This window comes from Oncorhynchus clarkii, chromosome 6 (assembly GCF_045791955.1).
Source record: "Oncorhynchus clarkii lewisi isolate Uvic-CL-2024 chromosome 6, UVic_Ocla_1.0, whole genome shotgun sequence".
Lineage (NCBI taxonomy): Eukaryota > Metazoa > Chordata > Actinopteri > Salmoniformes > Salmonidae > Oncorhynchus > Oncorhynchus clarkii.
Window position 1 is genome coordinate 88,832,132 of NC_092152.1, and position 20,090 is coordinate 88,852,221.

The 20,090-nt window shown below is 42.9% G+C and overlaps 2 protein-coding genes across 8 annotated transcripts in view; one reads left to right on the forward strand and one right to left on the reverse strand.

The window, feature by feature from the left end:
* The first annotated feature begins 14,584 nt into the window (after positions 1-14,584).
* Positions 14,585-16,674, forward strand: LOC139411775 (myoblast determination protein 1 homolog 1). Its single transcript, XM_071158510.1, has 3 exons — positions 14,585-15,308; positions 15,438-15,516; positions 15,824-16,674. Exons 1-3 carry the CDS (start codon positions 14,793-14,795, stop codon positions 16,057-16,059), a joined length of 831 nt encoding a protein of 276 aa, XP_071014611.1. The 5' UTR covers positions 14,585-14,792; the 3' UTR covers positions 16,060-16,674.
* A 1,849-nt stretch (positions 16,675-18,523) lies between these two features.
* Positions 18,524-20,090, reverse strand: part of LOC139411776 (troponin T, fast skeletal muscle isoforms-like) — a 32,687-nt gene continuing 31,120 nt past the window's right edge. For 6 of the 7 annotated variants that reach the window (XM_071158515.1, XM_071158517.1, XM_071158512.1 and 3 more), the window contains one exon: positions 18,524-19,062. In XM_071158515.1, coding sequence (XP_071014616.1) covers positions 19,026-19,062 — 37 coding nt within the window. In that variant the 3' untranslated portion in view covers positions 18,524-19,025. The remainder of the gene's footprint in view (positions 19,063-20,090) is intronic. The other variant, XR_011634641.1, reaches the window with a different exon arrangement.

A 20,090-nucleotide genomic window follows, 5' to 3' on the forward strand; every position in this document is an offset into this window, starting at 1 on the left:
GGAGGTAAAAACACCAGCATTACTACACTGTTGGAGCTAGAAACACCAGCATTACTACACTGTTGGAGACAGAAACACCAGCAATACTACACTGTTGGAGATAGAAACACCAGCATTACTACACTGTTGGAGCTAGAAACACCAGCATTACTACACTGTTGGAGGTAGAAACACCAGCAATACTACACTGTTGGAGGTAGAAACACCAGCATTACTACACTGTTGGAGCTAGAAACACCAGCATTACTACACTGTTGGAGCTAGAAACACCAGCATTCCTACACTGTTGGAGCTAGAAACACCAGCATTACTACACTGTTGGAGCTAGAAACACCAGCATTACTACACTGTTGGAGCTAGAAACACCAGCATTACTACACTGTTGGAGCTAGAAACACCAGCATTACTACACTGTTGGAGATAGAAACACCAGCATTACTACACTGTTGGAGATAGAAACACCAGCATTACTACACTGTTGGAGCTAGAAACACCAGCATTACTACACTGTTGGAGATAGAAACACCAGCATTACTACACTGTTGGAGATAGAAACACCAGCATTACTAAACTGTTGGAGCTAGAAACACCAGCATTACTACACTGTTGGAGGTAAAAACACCAGCATTACTACACTGTTGGAGCTAGAAACACCAGCATTACTACACTGTTGGAGCTAGAAACACCAGCATTACTACAATGTTGGAGCTAGAAACACCAGCATTACTACACTGTTGGAACTAGAAACACCAGCATTACTACACTGTTGGAGCTAGAAACACCAGCATTACTACACTGTTGGAGCTAGAAACACCAGCATTACTACACTGTTGGAACTAGAAACACCAGCATTACTACACTGTTGGAACTAGAAACACCAGCATTACTACACTGTTGGAGCTAGAAACACCAGCATTACTACACTGTTGGAGGTAGAAACACCAGCAATACTACACTGTTGGAGGTAGAAACACCAGCATTACTACACTGTTGGAGCTAGAAACACCAGCATTACTACACTGTTGGAGCTAGAAACACCAACATTACTACACTGTTGGAGCTAGAAACACCAGCATTACTACACTGTTGGAGATAGAAACACCAGCATTACTACACTGTTGGAGATAGAAACACCAGCATTACTACACTGTTGGAGATAGAAACACCAGCATTACTACACTGTTGGAGATAGAAACACCAGCATTACTACACTGTTGGAGCTAGAAACACCAGCATTACTACACTGTTGGAGGTAAAAACACCAGCATTACTACACTGTTGGAGCTAGAAACACCAGCATTACTACACTGTTGGAGACAGAAACACCAGCATTACTACACTGTTGGAGATAGAAACACCAGCATTACTACACTGTTGGAGCTAGAAACACCAGCATTACTACACTGTTGGAGGTAGAAACACCAGCAATACTACACTGTTGGAGGTAGAAACACCAGCATTACTACACTGTTGGAGCTAGAAACACCAGCATTACTACACTGTTGGAGCTAGAAACACCAGCATTACTACACTGTTGGAGCTAGAAACACCAGCATTACTACACTGTTGGAGCTAGAAACACCAGCATTACTACACTGTTGGAGCTAGAAACACCAGCATTACTACACTGTTGGAGCTAGAAACACCAGCATTACTACACTGTTGGAGATAGAAACACCAGCATTACTACACTGTTGGAGATAGAAACACCAGCATTACTACACTGTTGGAGCTAGAAACACCAGCATTACTACACTGTTGGAGGTAAAAACACCAGCATTACTACACTGTTGGAGCTAGAAACACCAGCATTACTACACTGTTGGAGACAGAAACACCAGCATTATTACACTGTTGGAGATAGAAACACCAGCATTACTACACTGTTGGAGCTAGAAACACCAGCATTACTACACTGTTGGAGCTAGAAACACCAGCATTACTACACTGTTGGAACTAGAAACACCAGCATTACTACACTGTTGGAGATAGAAACACCAGCATTACTACACTGTTGGAGCTAGAAACACCAGCATTACTACACTGTTGGAGCTAGAAACACCAGCATTACTACACTGTTGGAGCTAGAAACACCAGCATTACTACACTGTTGGAGGTAGAAACACCAGCATTACTACACTGTTGGAGCTAGAAACACCAGCATTACTACACTGTTGGAGCTAGAAACACCAGCATTACTACACTGTTGGAGCTAGAAACACCAGCATTACTACACTGTTGGAACTAGAAACACCAGCATTACTACACTGTTGGAGCTAGAAACACCAGCATTACTACACTGTTGGAGCTAGAAACACCAGCATTACTACACTGTTGGAGCTAGAAACACCAGCATTACTACAATGTTGGAGCTAGAAACACCAGCATTACTACACTGTTGGAACTAGAAACACCAGCATTACTACACTGTTGGAGCTAGAAACACCAGCATTACTACACTGTTGGAGCTAGAAACACCAGCATTACTACACTGTTGGAACTAGAAACACCAGCATTACTACACTGTTGGAACTAGAAACACCAGCATTACTACACTGTTGGAGCTAGAAACACCAGCATTACTACACTGTTGGAGGTAGAAACACCAGCAATACTACACTGTTGGAGGTAGAAACACCAGCATTACTACACTGTTGGAGCTAGAAACACCAGCATTACTACACTGTTGGAGCTAGAAACACCAGCATTACTACACTGTTGGAGCTAGAAACACCAACATTACTACACTGTTGGAGCTAGAAACACCAGCATTACTACACTGTTGGAGATAGAAACACCAGCATTACTACACTGTTGGAGATAGAAACACCAGCATTACTACACTGTTGGAGCTAGAAACACCAGCATTACTACACTGTTGGAGGTAAAAACACCAGCATTACTACACTGTTGGAGCTAGAAACACCAGCATTACTACACTGTTGGAGACAGAAACACCAGCAATACTACACTGTTGGAGATAGAAACACCAGCATTACTACACTGTTGGAGCTAGAAACACCAGCATTACTACACTGTTGGAGGTAGAAACACCAGCAATACTACACTGTTGGAGGTAGAAACACCAGCATTACTACACTGTTGGAGCTAGAAACACCAGCATTACTACACTGTTGGAGCTAGAAACACCAGCATTACTACACTGTTGGAGCTAGAAACACCAGCATTACTACACTGTTGGAGCTAGAAACACCAGCATTACTACACTGTTGGAGCTAGAAACACCAGCATTACTACACTGTTGGAGCTAGAAACACCAGCATTACTACACTGTTGGAGATAGAAACACCAGCATTACTACACTGTTGGAGATAGAAACACCAGCATTACTACACTGTTGGAGCTAGAAACACCAGCATTACTACACTGTTGGAGGTAAAAACACCAGCATTACTACACTGTTGGAGCTAGAAACACCAGCATTACTACACTGTTGGAGACAGAAACACCAGCATTATTACACTGTTGGAGATAGAAACACCAGCATTACTACACTGTTGGAGCTAGAAACACCAGCATTACTACACTGTTGGAGCTAGAAACACCAGCATTACTACACTGTTGGAGATAGAAACACCAGCATTACTACACTGTTGGAGATAGAAACACCAGCATTACTAAACTGTTGGAGCTAGAAACACCAGCATTACTACACTGTTGGAGGTAAAAACACCAGCATTACTACACTGTTGGAGCTAGAAACACCAGCATTACTACACTGTTGGAACTAGAAACACCAGCATTACTCCACTGTTGGAGCTAGAAACACCAGCATTACTACACTGTTGGAGATAGAAACACCAGCATTACTAAACTGTTGGAGCTGGAAACACCAGCATTACTAAACTGTTGGAGCTAGAAACACCAGCATTACTGCACTGTTGGAGCTAGAAACACCAGCATTACTACACTGTTGGAGCTAGAAACACCAGCATTACTACACTGTTGGAGCTAGAAACACCAGCATTACTACACTGTTGGAGATAGAAACACCAGCATTACTACACTGTTGGAGATAGAAACACCAGCATTACTACACTGTTGGAGCTAGAAACACCAGCATTACTACACTGTTGGAGATAGAAACACCAGCATTACTACACTGTTGGAGATAGAAACACCAGCATTACTAAACTGTTGGAGCTAGAAACACCAGCATTACTACACTGTTGGAGGTAAAAACACCAGCATTACTACACTGTTGGAGCTAGAAACACCAGCATTACTACACTGTTGGAGCTAGAAACACCAGCATTACTACAATGTTGGAGCTAGAAACACCAGCATTACTACACTGTTGGAACTAAAAACACCAGCATTACTACACTGTTGGAGCTAGAAACACCAGCATTACTACACTGTTGGAGCTAGAAACACCAGCATTACTACACTGTTGGAACTAGAAACACCAGCATTACTACACTGTTGGAACTAGAAACACCAGCATTACTACACTGTTGGAGCTAGAAACACCAGCATTACTACACTGTTGGAGGTAGAAACACCAGCAATACTACACTGTTGGAGGTAGAAACACCAGCATTACTACACTGTTGGAGCTAGAAACACCAGCATTACTACACTGTTGGAGCTAGAAACACCAACATTACTACACTGTTGGAGCTAGAAACACCAGCATTACTACACTGTTGGAGATAGAAACACCAGCATTACTACACTGTTGGAGATAGAAACACCAGCATTACTACACTGTTGGAGCTAGAAACACCAGCATTACTACACTGTTGGAGACAGAAACACCAGCATTATTACACTGTTGGAGATAGAAACACCAGCATTACTACACTGTTGGAGCTAGAAACACCAGCATTACTACACTGTTGGAGCTAGAAACACCAGCATTACTACACTGTTGGAGATAGAAACACCAGCATTACTACACTGTTGGAGATAGAAACACCAGCATTACTAAACTGTTGGAGCTAGAAACACCAGCATTACTACACTGTTGGAGGTAAAAACACCAGCATTACTACACTGTTGGAGCTAGAAACACCAGCATTACTACACTGTTGGAACTAGAAACACCAGCATTACTCCACTGTTGGAGCTAGAAACACCAGCATTACTACACTGTTGGAGATAGAAACACCAGCATTACTAAACTGTTGGAGCTGGAAACACCAGCATTACTAAACTGTTGGAGCTAGAAACACCAGCATTACTGCACTGTTGGAGCTAGAAACACCAGCATTACTACACTGTTGGAGCTAGAAACACCAGCATTACTACACTGTTGGAGCTAGAAACACCAGCATTACTACACTGTTGGAGATAGAAACACCAGCATTACTACACTGTTGGAGATAGAAACACCAGCATTACTACACTGTTGGAGCTAGAAACACCAGCATTACTACACTGTTGGAGATAGAAACACCAGCATTACTACACTGTTGGAGATAGAAACACCAGCATTACTAAACTGTTGGAGCTAGAAACACCAGCATTACTACACTGTTGGAGGTAAAAACACCAGCATTACTACACTGTTGGAGCTAGAAACACCAGCATTACTACACTGTTGGAGCTAGAAACACCAGCATTACTACAATGTTGGAGCTAGAAACACCAGCATTACTACACTGTTGGAACTAAAAACACCAGCATTACTACACTGTTGGAGCTAGAAACACCAGCATTACTACACTGTTGGAGCTAGAAACACCAGCATTACTACACTGTTGGAACTAGAAACACCAGCATTACTACACTGTTGGAACTAGAAACACCAGCATTACTACACTGTTGGAGCTAGAAACACCAGCATTACTACACTGTTGGAGGTAGAAACACCAGCAATACTACACTGTTGGAGGTAGAAACACCAGCATTACTACACTGTTGGAGCTAGAAACACCAGCATTACTACACTGTTGGAGCTAGAAACACCAACATTACTACACTGTTGGAGCTAGAAACACCAGCATTACTACACTGTTGGAGATAGAAACACCAGCATTACTACACTGTTGGAGATAGAAACACCAGCATTACTACACTGTTGGAGATAGAAACACCAGCATTACTACACTGTTGGAGATAGAAACACCAGCATTACTACACTGTTGGAGCTAGAAACACCAGCATTACTACACTGTTGGAGGTAAAAACACCAGCATTACTACACTGTTGGAGCTAGAAACACCAGCATTACTACACTGTTGGAGACAGAAACACCAGCATTACTACACTGTTGGAGATAGAAACACCAGCATTACTACACTGTTGGAGCTAGAAACACCAGCATTACTACACTGTTGGAGGTAGAAACACCAGCAATACTACACTGTTGGAGGTAGAAACACCAGCATTACTACACTGTTGGAGCTAGAAACACCAGCATTACTACACTGTTGGAGCTAGAAACACCAGCATTACTACACTGTTGGAGCTAGAAACACCAGCATTACTACACTGTTGGAGCTAGAAACACCAGCATTACTACACTGTTGGAGCTAGAAACACCAGCATTACTACACTGTTGGAGCTAGAAACACCAGCATTACTACACTGTTGGAGATAGAAACACCAGCATTACTACACTGTTGGAGATAGAAACACCAGCATTACTACACTGTTGGAGCTAGAAACACCAGCATTACTACACTGTTGGAGGTAAAAACACCAGCATTACTACACTGTTGGAGCTAGAAACACCAGCATTACTACACTGTTGGAGACAGAAACACCAGCATTATTACACTGTTGGAGATAGAAACACCAGCATTACTACACTGTTGGAGCTAGAAACACCAGCATTACTACACTGTTGGAGCTAGAAACACCAGCATTACTACACTGTTGGAACTAGAAACACCAGCATTACTACACTGTTGGAGATAGAAACACCAGCATTACTACACTGTTGGAGCTAGAAACACCAGCATTACTACACTGTTGGAGCTAGAAACACCAGCATTACTACACTGTTGGAGCTAGAAACACCAGCATTACTACACTGTTGGAGGTAGAAACACCAGCATTACTACACTGTTGGAGCTAGAAACACCAGCATTACTACACTGTTGGAGCTAGAAACACCAGCATTACTACACTGTTGGAGCTAGAAACACCAGCATTACTACACTGTTGGAACTAGAAACACCAGCATTACTACACTGTTGGAGCTAGAAACACCAGCATTACTACACTGTTGGAGCTAGAAACACCAGCATTACTACACTGTTGGAGCTAGAAACACCAGCATTACTACAATGTTGGAGCTAGAAACACCAGCATTACTACACTGTTGGAACTAGAAACACCAGCATTACTACACTGTTGGAGCTAGAAACACCAGCATTACTACACTGTTGGAGCTAGAAACACCAGCATTACTACACTGTTGGAACTAGAAACACCAGCATTACTACACTGTTGGAACTAGAAACACCAGCATTACTACACTGTTGGAGCTAGAAACACCAGCATTACTACACTGTTGGAGGTAGAAACACCAGCAATACTACACTGTTGGAGGTAGAAACACCAGCATTACTACACTGTTGGAGCTAGAAACACCAGCATTACTACACTGTTGGAGCTAGAAACACCAGCATTACTACACTGTTGGAGCTAGAAACACCAACATTACTACACTGTTGGAGCTAGAAACACCAGCATTACTACACTGTTGGAGATAGAAACACCAGCATTACTACACTGTTGGAGATAGAAACACCAGCATTACTACACTGTTGGAGCTAGAAACACCAGCATTACTACACTGTTGGAGGTAAAAACACCAGCATTACTACACTGTTGGAGCTAGAAACACCAGCATTACTACACTGTTGGAGACAGAAACACCAGCAATACTACACTGTTGGAGATAGAAACACCAGCATTACTACACTGTTGGAGCTAGAAACACCAGCATTACTACACTGTTGGAGGTAGAAACACCAGCAATACTACACTGTTGGAGGTAGAAACACCAGCATTACTACACTGTTGGAGCTAGAAACACCAGCATTACTACACTGTTGGAGCTAGAAACACCAGCATTACTACACTGTTGGAGCTAGAAACACCAGCATTACTACACTGTTGGAGCTAGAAACACCAGCATTACTACACTGTTGGAGCTAGAAACACCAGCATTACTACACTGTTGGAGCTAGAAACACCAGCATTACTACACTGTTGGAGATAGAAACACCAGCATTACTACACTGTTGGAGATAGAAACACCAGCATTACTACACTGTTGGAGCTAGAAACACCAGCATTACTACACTGTTGGAGGTAAAAACACCAGCATTACTACACTGTTGGAGCTAGAAACACCAGCATTACTACACTGTTGGAGACAGAAACACCAGCATTATTACACTGTTGGAGATAGAAACACCAGCATTACTACACTGTTGGAGCTAGAAACACCAGCATTACTACACTGTTGGAGCTAGAAACACCAGCATTACTACACTGTTGGAGATAGAAACACCAGCATTACTACACTGTTGGAGATAGAAACACCAGCATTACTAAACTGTTGGAGCTAGAAACACCAGCATTACTACACTGTTGGAGGTAAAAACACCAGCATTACTACACTGTTGGAGCTAGAAACACCAGCATTACTACACTGTTGGAACTAGAAACACCAGCATTACTCCACTGTTGGAGCTAGAAACACCAGCATTACTACACTGTTGGAGATAGAAACACCAGCATTACTAAACTGTTGGAGCTGGAAACACCAGCATTACTAAACTGTTGGAGCTAGAAACACCAGCATTACTGCACTGTTGGAGCTAGAAACACCAGCATTACTACACTGTTGGAGCTAGAAACACCAGCATTACTACACTGTTGGAGCTAGAAACACCAGCATTACTACACTGTTGGAGCTAGAAACACCAGCATTACTACACTGCTGGAGCTAGAAACACCAGCATTACTACACTGTTGAAGCTAGAAACACCAGCATTACTACTCTGTTGGAGCTAGAAACACCAGCATTACTACACTGTTGGAGCTAGAAACACCAGCATTACTACACTGTTGGAGATAGAAACACCAGCATTACTACAGTGTTGGAGATAAACACCAGCATTACTACACTGTTGGAGCTATAAACACCAGCATTACTACACTGTTGGAGCTATAAACACCAGCATTACTACACTGTTGGAGCTAGAAACACCAGCATTACTACACTGTTGGAGCTAGAAACACCAGCATTACTACACTGTTGGAGCTAGAAACACCAGCATTACTACACTGTTGGAACTAGGAACAAGTATTTTCGCTTCACCTGTGATAAAATCTGCTAAATATGTGTATACAACCAATAAACTTTATTTAGATTTGATCCCTGTCTTGTTTTTCTAGTGGGCACAGAGGAGTGAATGACTCGGTGTTAATCTTGATGTCAAGCGTCAGATATCCATATAAACGTTTCACTGCCCTCATGAAAACGTCCTATTGAGTTACTACCAATCAACACAGATAGAGTCTAACTGTACTGCATGGATTCACTGTGCAGTCCGTTAACCTCTCAGTACTCCGTCAGGGAGCTACCCTCTCAGTACTCCGTCAGGGAGCTACCCTCTCAGTACTCCGTCAGGGAGCTACCTTCTCAGTACTCCGTCAGGGAGCTACCCTCTCAGTACTCCGTCAGGGAGCTACCCTCTCAGTACTCCGTCAGGGAGCTACCCTCTCAGTACTCCGTCAGGGAGCTACCCTCTCAGTACTCCGTCAGGGAGCTAACCTCTCAGTACTCAGTCACCACAGATAGAGTCTATATGTACTGCATGGATTCACTGTTCTGTTGACCTCTCAGTACTCCGTCAGAGAGCTACCCTCTCAGTACTCCGTCACCACAGATAGAGTCTATATGTACTGCATGGGTTCACTGTTCCGTTGACCTCTCAGTACTCCGTCAGGGAGCTACCCTCTCAGTACTCCGTCAGGGAGCTACCCTCTCAGTACTCCATCAGGGAGCAACCCTCTCAGTACTCCGTCACCACAGATAGAGTCTCTATGTACTGCATGGATTCACTGTGCAGTCCGTTAACCTCTCAGATCTCCGGCAGGGAGCTACCCTCTCAGTACTCCGTCACCACAGATAGAGTCTATATGTACTGCATGGATTCACTGTTCCGTTGACCTCTCAGTACTCCGTCAGGGAGCTACCCTCTCAGTACTCCGTCAGGGAGCTACCCTCTCAGTACTCCGTCAGGGAGCTACCCTCTCAGTACTCCGTCACCACAGATAGAGTCTATATGTACTTCATGGGTTCACTGTTTCGTTGACCTCTCAGTACTCCGTCAGGGAGCTACCCTCTCAGTACTCCGTCACCACAGATAGAGTCTATATGTACTGCATGGATTCACTGTTCCGTTGACCTCTCAGTACTCCGTCAGGGAGCTACCCTCTCAGTACTCCGTCAGGGAGCTACCCTCTCAGTACTCTGTCAGGGAGCAACCCTCTCAGTACTCCGTCACCACAGATAGAGTCTCTATGTACTGCATGGGTTCACTGTGCAGTCCGTTAACCTCTCAGATCTCCGGCAGGGAGCTACCCTCTCAGTACTCCGTCAGGGAGCTACCCTCTCAGTACTCTGTCAGGGAGCTACCCTCTCAGTACTCTGTCAGGGAGCTACCCTCTCAGTACTCCGTCAGGGAGCTACCCTCTCAGTACTCCGTCACCACAGATAGAGTCTATATGTACTGCATGGATTCACTGTTCCGTTAACCTCTCAGTACTCCGTCACCACAGATAGAGTCTATATGTACTGCATGGATTCACTGTTCCGTTGACCTCTCAGTACTCCGTCACCACAGATAGAGTCTATATGTACTGCATGGATTCACTGTTCCGTTGACCTCTCAGTACTCCGTCACCACAGATAGAGTCTATATGTACTGCATGGATTCACTGTTCCGTTGACCTCTCAGTACTCCGTCACCACAGATAGAGTCTATATGTACTGCATGGATTCACTGTTCCGTTGACCTCTCAGTACTCCGTCACCACAGATAGAGTCTATATGTACTGCATGGATTCACTGTTCCGTTGACCTCTCAGTACTCCGTCACCACAGATAGAGTCTATATGTACTGCATGGATTCACTGTTCCGTTGACTACTTAGTGGAAGGTAAAGGGAAAGGCATGTGACGACTGCAGAGGCCGGTGACTGTCTATAACAGTGTTACACCAGTCTATAAGTCTATAAGAGGGTTATGATCATCTAAAACCACTGAATCACTATAATTTCATCATCAATATCCCAGGAGGAGTCACACACACACACACACACACACACACACACACACACACACACAAGTAAGGAAGGGAGAAGGGTGTTTATGCACATTCTGACCTCATGAACACCACTCTCACATCTTGTGTATTTACTGTCAGTGAGTGGTGAAGGTGGTGAGGAGTGGAGAGGAGTGGAGAGGAGAGGAGTGGAGAGGAGAGGACTGGAGTGGAGAGGAGAGGAGAGGAGAGGAGAGGAGAGGAGAGGAGAGGAGAGGAGAGGAGAGGAGAGGAGAGGAGAGGAGAGGAGAGGAGAGGAGAGGAGAGGAGAGGAGAGGAGAGGAGTGGAGAGGAGAGGAGAGGAGAGGAGAGGAGAGGAGAGGAGAGGAGAGGAGAGGAGAGGAGAGGAGAGGAGAGGAGAGGAGATAGCCAAACCACCATGTTCCCAGATCCTGTAACATTTCCCGCTTGATTCATTATGATGGAACACTAAAAATGACTGGGAATTCTGAGACACTACATTTCCTAAGAAACCTGACGTTAAAAGAGCAACACGTGTCATAGAGAGTTGAAAATAGTAGGACAGCGATTTGTGACATGATCGCTAAGGCATCTGTTGGTTCAGGATCATTTCGTGCATTTGGCAATCAACCAGTAAGGTCAGACTTATGGGATTAACTATAACATAACTGGAGAACACAGTTGATAAGGTTTTGGTTTTACCTCTGCCAATACAGGTGTAAAATAGCAGTAGGAAAAAAGAAGACACGACAACAATTAGCATTTCCATATGTGTATTTTAATTGTCTATGAAAGTCCAGAGTAGTATGTTCGCCCAGTCAGTTGGTTCCTCTGTTACTTAACACAACTCATGCTGGTTAGTTCATTTGAATCCATTCCAAGGATGGACTAAAGCCAGCATAATATCAAGTAAAAGGCCATTTGTCTTGGATTTCACTGGCCTCTATATTTAACACGGTCCCTACAGTTCAGACACTCAGCCTGGACAACGTATTTGCAAACGCATATTTTTTTTTTTTCACCCATACACACATAAAACAAGGGTCAGAAGTGTTGAGATTGGTAGAAGTGAAGAAATAAAACACACAGAAATAAACAAACACACACACACACAGCCTTAATGCCAGCCACGGTGTGTATTACAGCTGTGTTCCTGGACTAGCATAGTGCATGCTGGGTAAAATGAGAGGGCCAAGACAGTAATAACACAACCAGATGGACTATCATTCAGAGAACCATGGAGAGATACAATCTGATAACTGATCAGAGAACCATGGAGATAGACAGTCTGATAACTGATCAGAGAACCATGGAGATAGACAGTCTGATAACTGATCAGAAAACCATGGATATAGACAGTCTGATAACTGATCAGAGAACCATGGAGATAGACAGTCTGATAACTGATCAGAGAACCATGGAGATAGACAGTCTGATAACTGATCAGAGAACCATGGAGATAGACAGTCTGATAACTGATCAGAAAACCATGGATATAGACAGTCTGATAACTGATCAGAGAACCATGGAGATAGACAGTCTGATAACTGATCAGAGAACCATGGAGATAGACAGTCTGATAACTGATCAGAGAACCATGGAGATAGACAGTCTGATAACTGATCAGAGAACCATGGAGATAGACAGTCTGATAACTGATCAGAGAACCATGGAGATAGACAGTCTGATAACTGATCAGAGAACCATGGAGATAGACAGTCTGATAACTGATCAGAGAACCATGGAGATAGACAGTCCGATAACTCATCTCCCTTTCATTCTTTTGTCAACCATAATGATTTTTTAATTTTTTTTATTATTTGTGACTAGCTGGTTTGTATACAATCAGGCTGCAATAGCCTTTATACTGAACAAATATACAGCATGGAGCGTTGTGACGTCTCTATGTCTAGAATATCCCAGCAGGCCGATTGGATAGCCAATCCTGGAGAAGTGAGTGGTCACTTGGGATAGGATAGTGAAGTGGCCAACCAGTGGAGCCGCTGTGCCCCTCATCACCAGATCAAAGGACTAATTGACCCTTTGACACTCAACAGGGGAGTGGACAGACAGGACAAATGACAGATCTGTCTTCCTGCAGCAGTTCATTTCCTCCAGATGGAACTAGTCTGTGAACTATATTTGGAGAATGAAATTTCGATTTGTTGAAAATAATTTTACTGTCAAAAACTTCGTTTTCCGCCCGAATTAAGCACATTTATATCGACTCGATTTGCATCTAAATGTAACCCATTCGCAAATAATAGACATCCTTTTCGTTTGCACTAACACATTTACGTTAATATCATGATAATTAACAGTGCAGTACAAAATCGCCAAAATCGAATAAATGCATCAAATAAAACAATGATTTGCTCATTTACAGTAGTGACTTCATAGGCCACCAATGTGTGGTCCTAACGTTCAATACAGTGTGGTGAGAAAAAAAACACGGTAAACGCTCTGCTCCAAAATATATGTGATCTCACTTTATCAATTCGTTATTGAACTATATCAGTGAGTGAGGTTGTGGTTGTGGTTGTGGTTATGTTTTGGCCTGAGCCTGCCCTTCCTTCTCCATGGGGTAAGAACGTCGTCTCTTCACTGCGATCTAAACCCGTCCGTCTGTTGTTGGAGCTGACTGATTGACTAACCGAACATCGTGCACTCCCATTCAAACAGTGATGAGTCAATCCCTGTGTTAAATTCAAAGTGAAACCATACAAGTAGCTGGCCTGTAAACGAAAAGGAAAAGCAATGATTCATGGAAAATAACTTTTGTGTCTTGTGTGTAACGGGAATCCACAAAAACAAAATGCAAAGGCATAGAAATGATCAGGTTTAAAGGAAAGATAAATGAAAGCGCATCTAAGTGTGCTTTTTAAGTAATGTTCAAAACGGAAAAAATATGCTTACATTCAAACTGCTTAATTAAATTCATGTGGTTTGACCACCTCGATCACATATGAACTGTACACTATTTCACAATGATTAGGTTACGTTCAACATTTATCAACTAGGCTACTTCATCCAACAACAAAAAAACATGACTATTTCATAATGTCTTGCACATAATAACTATATTGATATCATAACAGAAAGCAAAACAGAATAAAAATATACGTTGATTTTAAATTGTTCGAATGTTTTAACAAACAGTTTTCTTGAACTTTCTGACAGGCATGGTAAATCTCCTGACACTCCCTTCAGGCCTTCGCTCATTGGTCATCTCAGATAACAGTCCGGGTAAAGACACGCCCACTGGAGCATCAGGCCTCTTTATATGCAGCCCAGAGTCCTGGTTACGATCACGCCGCCAAGGGCAACCTCAGACTTCAGCTGCTAAAACTACACTGCGCCCCTTTACGGTGTCGCTGCGCTTCACCGTGGAACACATTTATTCAGAGTGTTGGATCAAAACGTGCGCACTACAAATATTAGTAAACAGAAGACAGCTGAAGTGATCTCCGCCTAATCTCTTGGGATTTTGGCAGAACAGAACAGAAGAGTCACCATGGAGTTGCCGGATATTCCTTTCCCTATAACCTCTCCAGATGACTTCTACGACGACCCTTGCTTCAACACCAGCGACATGCATTTCTTTGAGGACCTGGACCCGAGACTCGTTCATGTGGGTCTCCTCAAGCCGGACGACCACCATCACAAAGAGGACGAGCACATCCGGGCACCGAGCGGGCACCACCAGGCCGGCAGGTGCCTCCTGTGGGCCTGCAAAGCCTGCAAGAGGAAGACCACCAATGCTGATCGTAGGAAAGCGGCTACCATGCGGGAAAGAAGGCGACTGAGCAAGGTGAACGATGCCTTCGAGACACTGAAGAGATGTACGTCTACTAACCCAAACCAGAGGCTGCCCAAAGTGGATATCCTGCGGAATGCCATCAGCTATATTGAGTCTCTCCAAGGCCTGCTTCGTGGGGCCGGACAGGAGGGCAACTATTACCCGGTGATGGATCACTATAGCGGGGACTCGGATGCGTCCAGTCCCCGCTCCAACTGCTCAGACGGAATGGTGAGAAACTGAACTGTCAAGAATTACGCAAGAATTACGCATGAATATTTTTGATCATATACGAGTGTTTGGTTGACACAAACATTAGCTGTTTTCAGTTTACTTATCGATATCATTGCTCTCTTTTAGATGGATTTCAATGGTCAGTCTTGTCCACCAAGACGGAGAAACAAGTATGATAGCACCTACTTCAACGAAGCACCAAATGGTAAGTGTTATTTCCAAGTAATCAACACTCATAAACAGCTTCAGAGCTACAGGTGACGATGACCAATTTGTCATAATTCCGGAGTCTGAAATGGAACACAACTACACACACGGTCAATGTTGAGTATATTTGACCCAGTATATAAAACTCTTTAATTATTAATAAACAACGTTTTCGTTTTGCTATGATGTGGTCACTTTATTTGACTTCATTTGTTTAGATTTTATTGTCGTAATTTTCAAAACTAATAGTAAAACCTGCTACTTGTAATAAAAACGTCAAATTAATTCTCATATTTTATTTCCAGATTCCAGACACAAGAAGAACTCTGTTATTTCCAGTTTGGACTGCCTGTCAAACATCGTGGAGCGAATCACTACGGATACCTCTGCCTGTCCCGCTGTTCAGGACGGTTCCGAGGGTAGCAGCCCCTGTTCTCCCGGGGATGGTTCCATAGCGAGTGAGAACGGAGCCCCCATCCCGTCCCCGATCAACTGCGTCCCCGCCTTACATGACCCAAACACCATCTACCAGGTGTTGTGAAGTCGGGTCGGTGGACTGCATACAGTAATTGTACATTCTTCAAAACACAACTTATTCCTTATGGGGAGAGAACATGCCAAAGACTTGCCTAAGGTCGCTACAAGGCTACACACCAAAGAAGATCCGATACCGGCTTTGAAAGACATTAAAAAATGACGGTGTCCAATTTCTTAAAGAACCCTTGGTCTACATTGGATAATGTGTGTGTGTGTGTGTGTGTGTGTGTGAATGTATGTGTGTGAATGTATTTATATTGTAGTAAGCCTATGCTGTTCTAAGATAGTACAAGTCTGAATGCATATAAACGGATACCATTCTATTTGTGATCGACATAATTGAATTCAATGGATTATCTGTAATATGAACATTTCCAGTTGGCAAGGCGGAAACGCCGGAGATAAATGAATCCGGAAAGTGAGGACCATTTTCTATATGTGTAAATAAGAGCTGCATTGCAAAAAAATGAAGAAGAAGAAAAAAAAACGAACAACACACAGGAAGTGTTTGTAATCATATTTAATGTTGCTCTTGGATTGTTTGTGTTAGATTTTTAACTTTATATTTATAATATCAAGAACGGAGTGAATTACATTTTAATAAATATATATTTATATATAGATTGCATTTTCTATCATTATTTTTTCATGAACTCATTTTCGAAATTACATACCACTGTGCACGTGATGTTAGGCGTACTATTTATAAAATGATTGATTCAGCCTCGTCATTATACGCTCCATCCTTCTGATACCGAAATAACGGTATTTGAACACCACATTATCAGTAATATTGTTCACGAAAAAACAACGCATTGATCAGCAACAGGTAGCCTGGCAGTTAACCCTCCTGCTGTGTTCCGGTCGAATTGGACCGATACACAAGTTTTCTCTCTGTCAAATGTAGTTCATTTCATCTGATTGTCATAAGGTTCCAGGACTTTGTCCACACAGGGCATCTGAACACACAAAATACATGTGGATGATTTTCAGAACGTTTTGGGTGTTTTATTTAACTTTTGTACACCTGCGGTGTTCCCGGTCAAAAATGACCATTAGAAATGAATGGGTGAGACTACAATTAGTGTATAAAACTGAGTTCAGGCACATGTCCATTCATCAGATGGACACACTTCCTCTCCCAGACCCCCACATGCATGAGTGTTTGAGCACGCACACGCACACGCACACGCACACACACGCACACACACACACACACACACACGCACACACACACACACGCGCGCACACGCACACGCACGCGCGCACGCACACACACACACACCCCACTCCCCTTCGTGGTTTCCATGGCAACCCCCACGGGAACCTTTCCCCAGTAGAATCTTTCCTCCACAGAACCACACCTGTTGGCATTCTCACAAACAATCGCAACATTGTTTCAATAATATATAGAACTTTTCTCGCAGCTCTGGTATACAGTATATAAGCTTTTTTGAGGCCTTGCTCACAATTCATGCTGTGGCAGCACAATGACCAAACGCTATACTGTATTTGAGGCTCTTGATCATATCTTTGATCATGACACTGGCACATGGCACTTTGACACATATTAGTCTGTGATAAATAGCACAATATATTTCATCTGAGTATTTGTTATAGTCAAAATAATCCATACATGATGCTTGTTTTACTCACAAACGAGTGTATTAGCTCAGGTCAATGAGGCCTACAGGCCATAAATAGCAAATAGAAGTCCAAAACGTGTAATGTTCACAATAACTTAAATTGATAAAAAGATCTAACACAATATTAGGTGATAATATATCTATTATTATGGATTTATAATCAGCTATAATGGGGCGGTCATTTTGGACCGGAAACACAGAATTAATTAACATGAAACGAACACAACAGGAGGGTTAAGAGCGTTGGGCCAGTAACTGAAATACAGCTGGTTCAAACTCCGACATTCAAACTCCGAAATGAGCTTCTGCTAAATTATTTAAATGTAACATTAAACGAAAGCTATCACATTTTGGGGGATTTTGAGAAGTTGCATAGATTCTATTTTTTTTTTAGATTTGATTTTTTATTGAATACATGATGACATTTAGCTAACGTGTATTTTCTATTTGAGATGTTTCGCTGTTAGGTCTATCGAATAAGCCTACTTAAAAAAAAAACATTAGTATTTTTACCATTTCCGGGGTAATTAAATCTAGGTTTATGATTTTACAGATAGCCTACAGTGAGTGATCTTACAAATTATCATAGAGAAATTATCAATAGGCTACATATTGATATCTGGATATCTGGATTCTAGAAAAAATATATATTATTTGAAATTATTTTAAATCATGGAAGACTTGTAAACCCACCTGAGTTAGGCTACTGTCGCCTCACAAGAGTAGGCCCACCCAAACTATATTGCGCGATGTTAAAGTAAATAAGATGTGTTTTATTGTGCTGAGAAAACAGTTAACACACAACAGCAACACAGACACAGGAAGCGTCACTCTTTTTTATTTACAAAAAAAATACGATGAGAACCTAACAGTCCGGTGTGAGAGGACAGGACATGAGAACCTAGCAGTCCGGTGTGAGAGGACAGGACATGAGAACCTAACAGTCCGGTGTGAGAGGACAGGACATGAGAACCTAGCAGTCCGGTGTGAGAGGACAGGACATGAGAACCTAACAGTCCGGTGTGAGAGGACAGGACATGAGAACCTAGCAGTCCGCTGTGAGAGGACAGGACATGAGAACCTAACAACAGTCCGCTGTGAGAGGACAGGACATGAGAAGAATGCGACTGTGACAACATAATTCACATAACACGAAAGCAGACAGTAGGACATCCAGTGCATCTTGTCGGTTCCATGACGTGGGTCTAGCCGGTCTCTGGATGGCTGTTGCGGGCAGAGGCAGAGGCAGTTGTCCCTGCCGGTACAGAAGTGGGCAGCATGGCGGACGCACGCCGGTGCCGAGGCCTCTTGAGGTCGGCGCAGTTTACTTTCTGCGGCGGGCTGCGGCTCCCTTCTTGCTGCTGCAATGCGTCAACAGTGCAAACACACGTCAGGGGTCCTGTTCTGTTATGTAGGTAATGCCCTCTAGTGTCAAGCATTGGCTTTAAACAGCAGCCAATGACATAGTCCCATTGGTGAACCATAGTTATAATGTATGATTTATTTACATGTTTAGAATAACATACCACGTGTAAATTACAATATCCAAAATAGTAGGTGAGCCCAACATTAATTCTGAGGTCAGGAGGCACTATTTTTTACCAACGTTATTACTCCCGTGAGAGTAAATCGTTTTTTAAAAGAAGCCTATCATACAAGGGGGAAAAAAAGTTGTGTTTGATTTGATTATTTGTTCAAAATGTTGGACTATCTTTAAGCTATCCCAGAAACAGTGTTGTGTTCAGTTTGCTATTGTAAAACCCAGTAGATGTCGTGTTCAGTTTGCTATTGTAAAACACAGTAGATATTGTGTTCAGTTTGCTATTGTAAAACACAGTAGATATTGTGTTCAGTATACTATTGTAAAACACAGTAGATGTCATGTTCAGTATACTATTGTAAAACACAGTAGATATGTCATCCTTGAAGAATGAAAGTTCTCCACACGTGACTCATCCACCCAGACTCAGACAGAAAGACTCATCCACCCAAACTCAGACAGAAAGACTCATCCACCCAGACTCAGACAGAAAGACTCATCCACGCAGACTCAGACAGAAAGACTCATCCACCCAGATTCAGACAGAAAGACTCCTCCACCCAGACTCAGACAGAAAGACTCATCCACCCAGACTCAGACAGAAATATTCATCCACCCAGACTCAGACAGAAAGACTCATCCACCCAGACTCAGACAGAAAGACTCATCCACCCAGACTCAGACAGAAAGACTCATCCACCCAGACTCAGACAGAAAGACTCATCCACGCAGACTCAGTCAGAAAGACTCATCCACCCAGACTCAGACAGAAAGACTCATCCACCCAGACAGAAAGACTCATCCACCCAGACTCAGACAGAAAGACTCATCCACGCAGACTCAGACAGA

What these genes read in the sequence shown, in the direction of transcription:
- LOC139411775 (XM_071158510.1), top strand. Translation starts at nt 14,793, where the DNA reads ATGGAGTTGCCGGATATTCCTTTCCCTATAACCTCTCCAGATGACTTC. An exon ending in CCAACTGCTCAGACGGAATG is followed by an intron (nt 15,309 to 15,437) that starts GTGAGAAACTGA and finishes GCTCTCTTTTAG; the next exon opens with ATGGATTTCAATGGTCAGTC. An exon ending in CTTCAACGAAGCACCAAATG is followed by an intron (nt 15,517 to 15,823) that starts GTAAGTGTTATT and finishes TTTTATTTCCAG; the next exon opens with ATTCCAGACACAAGAAGAAC.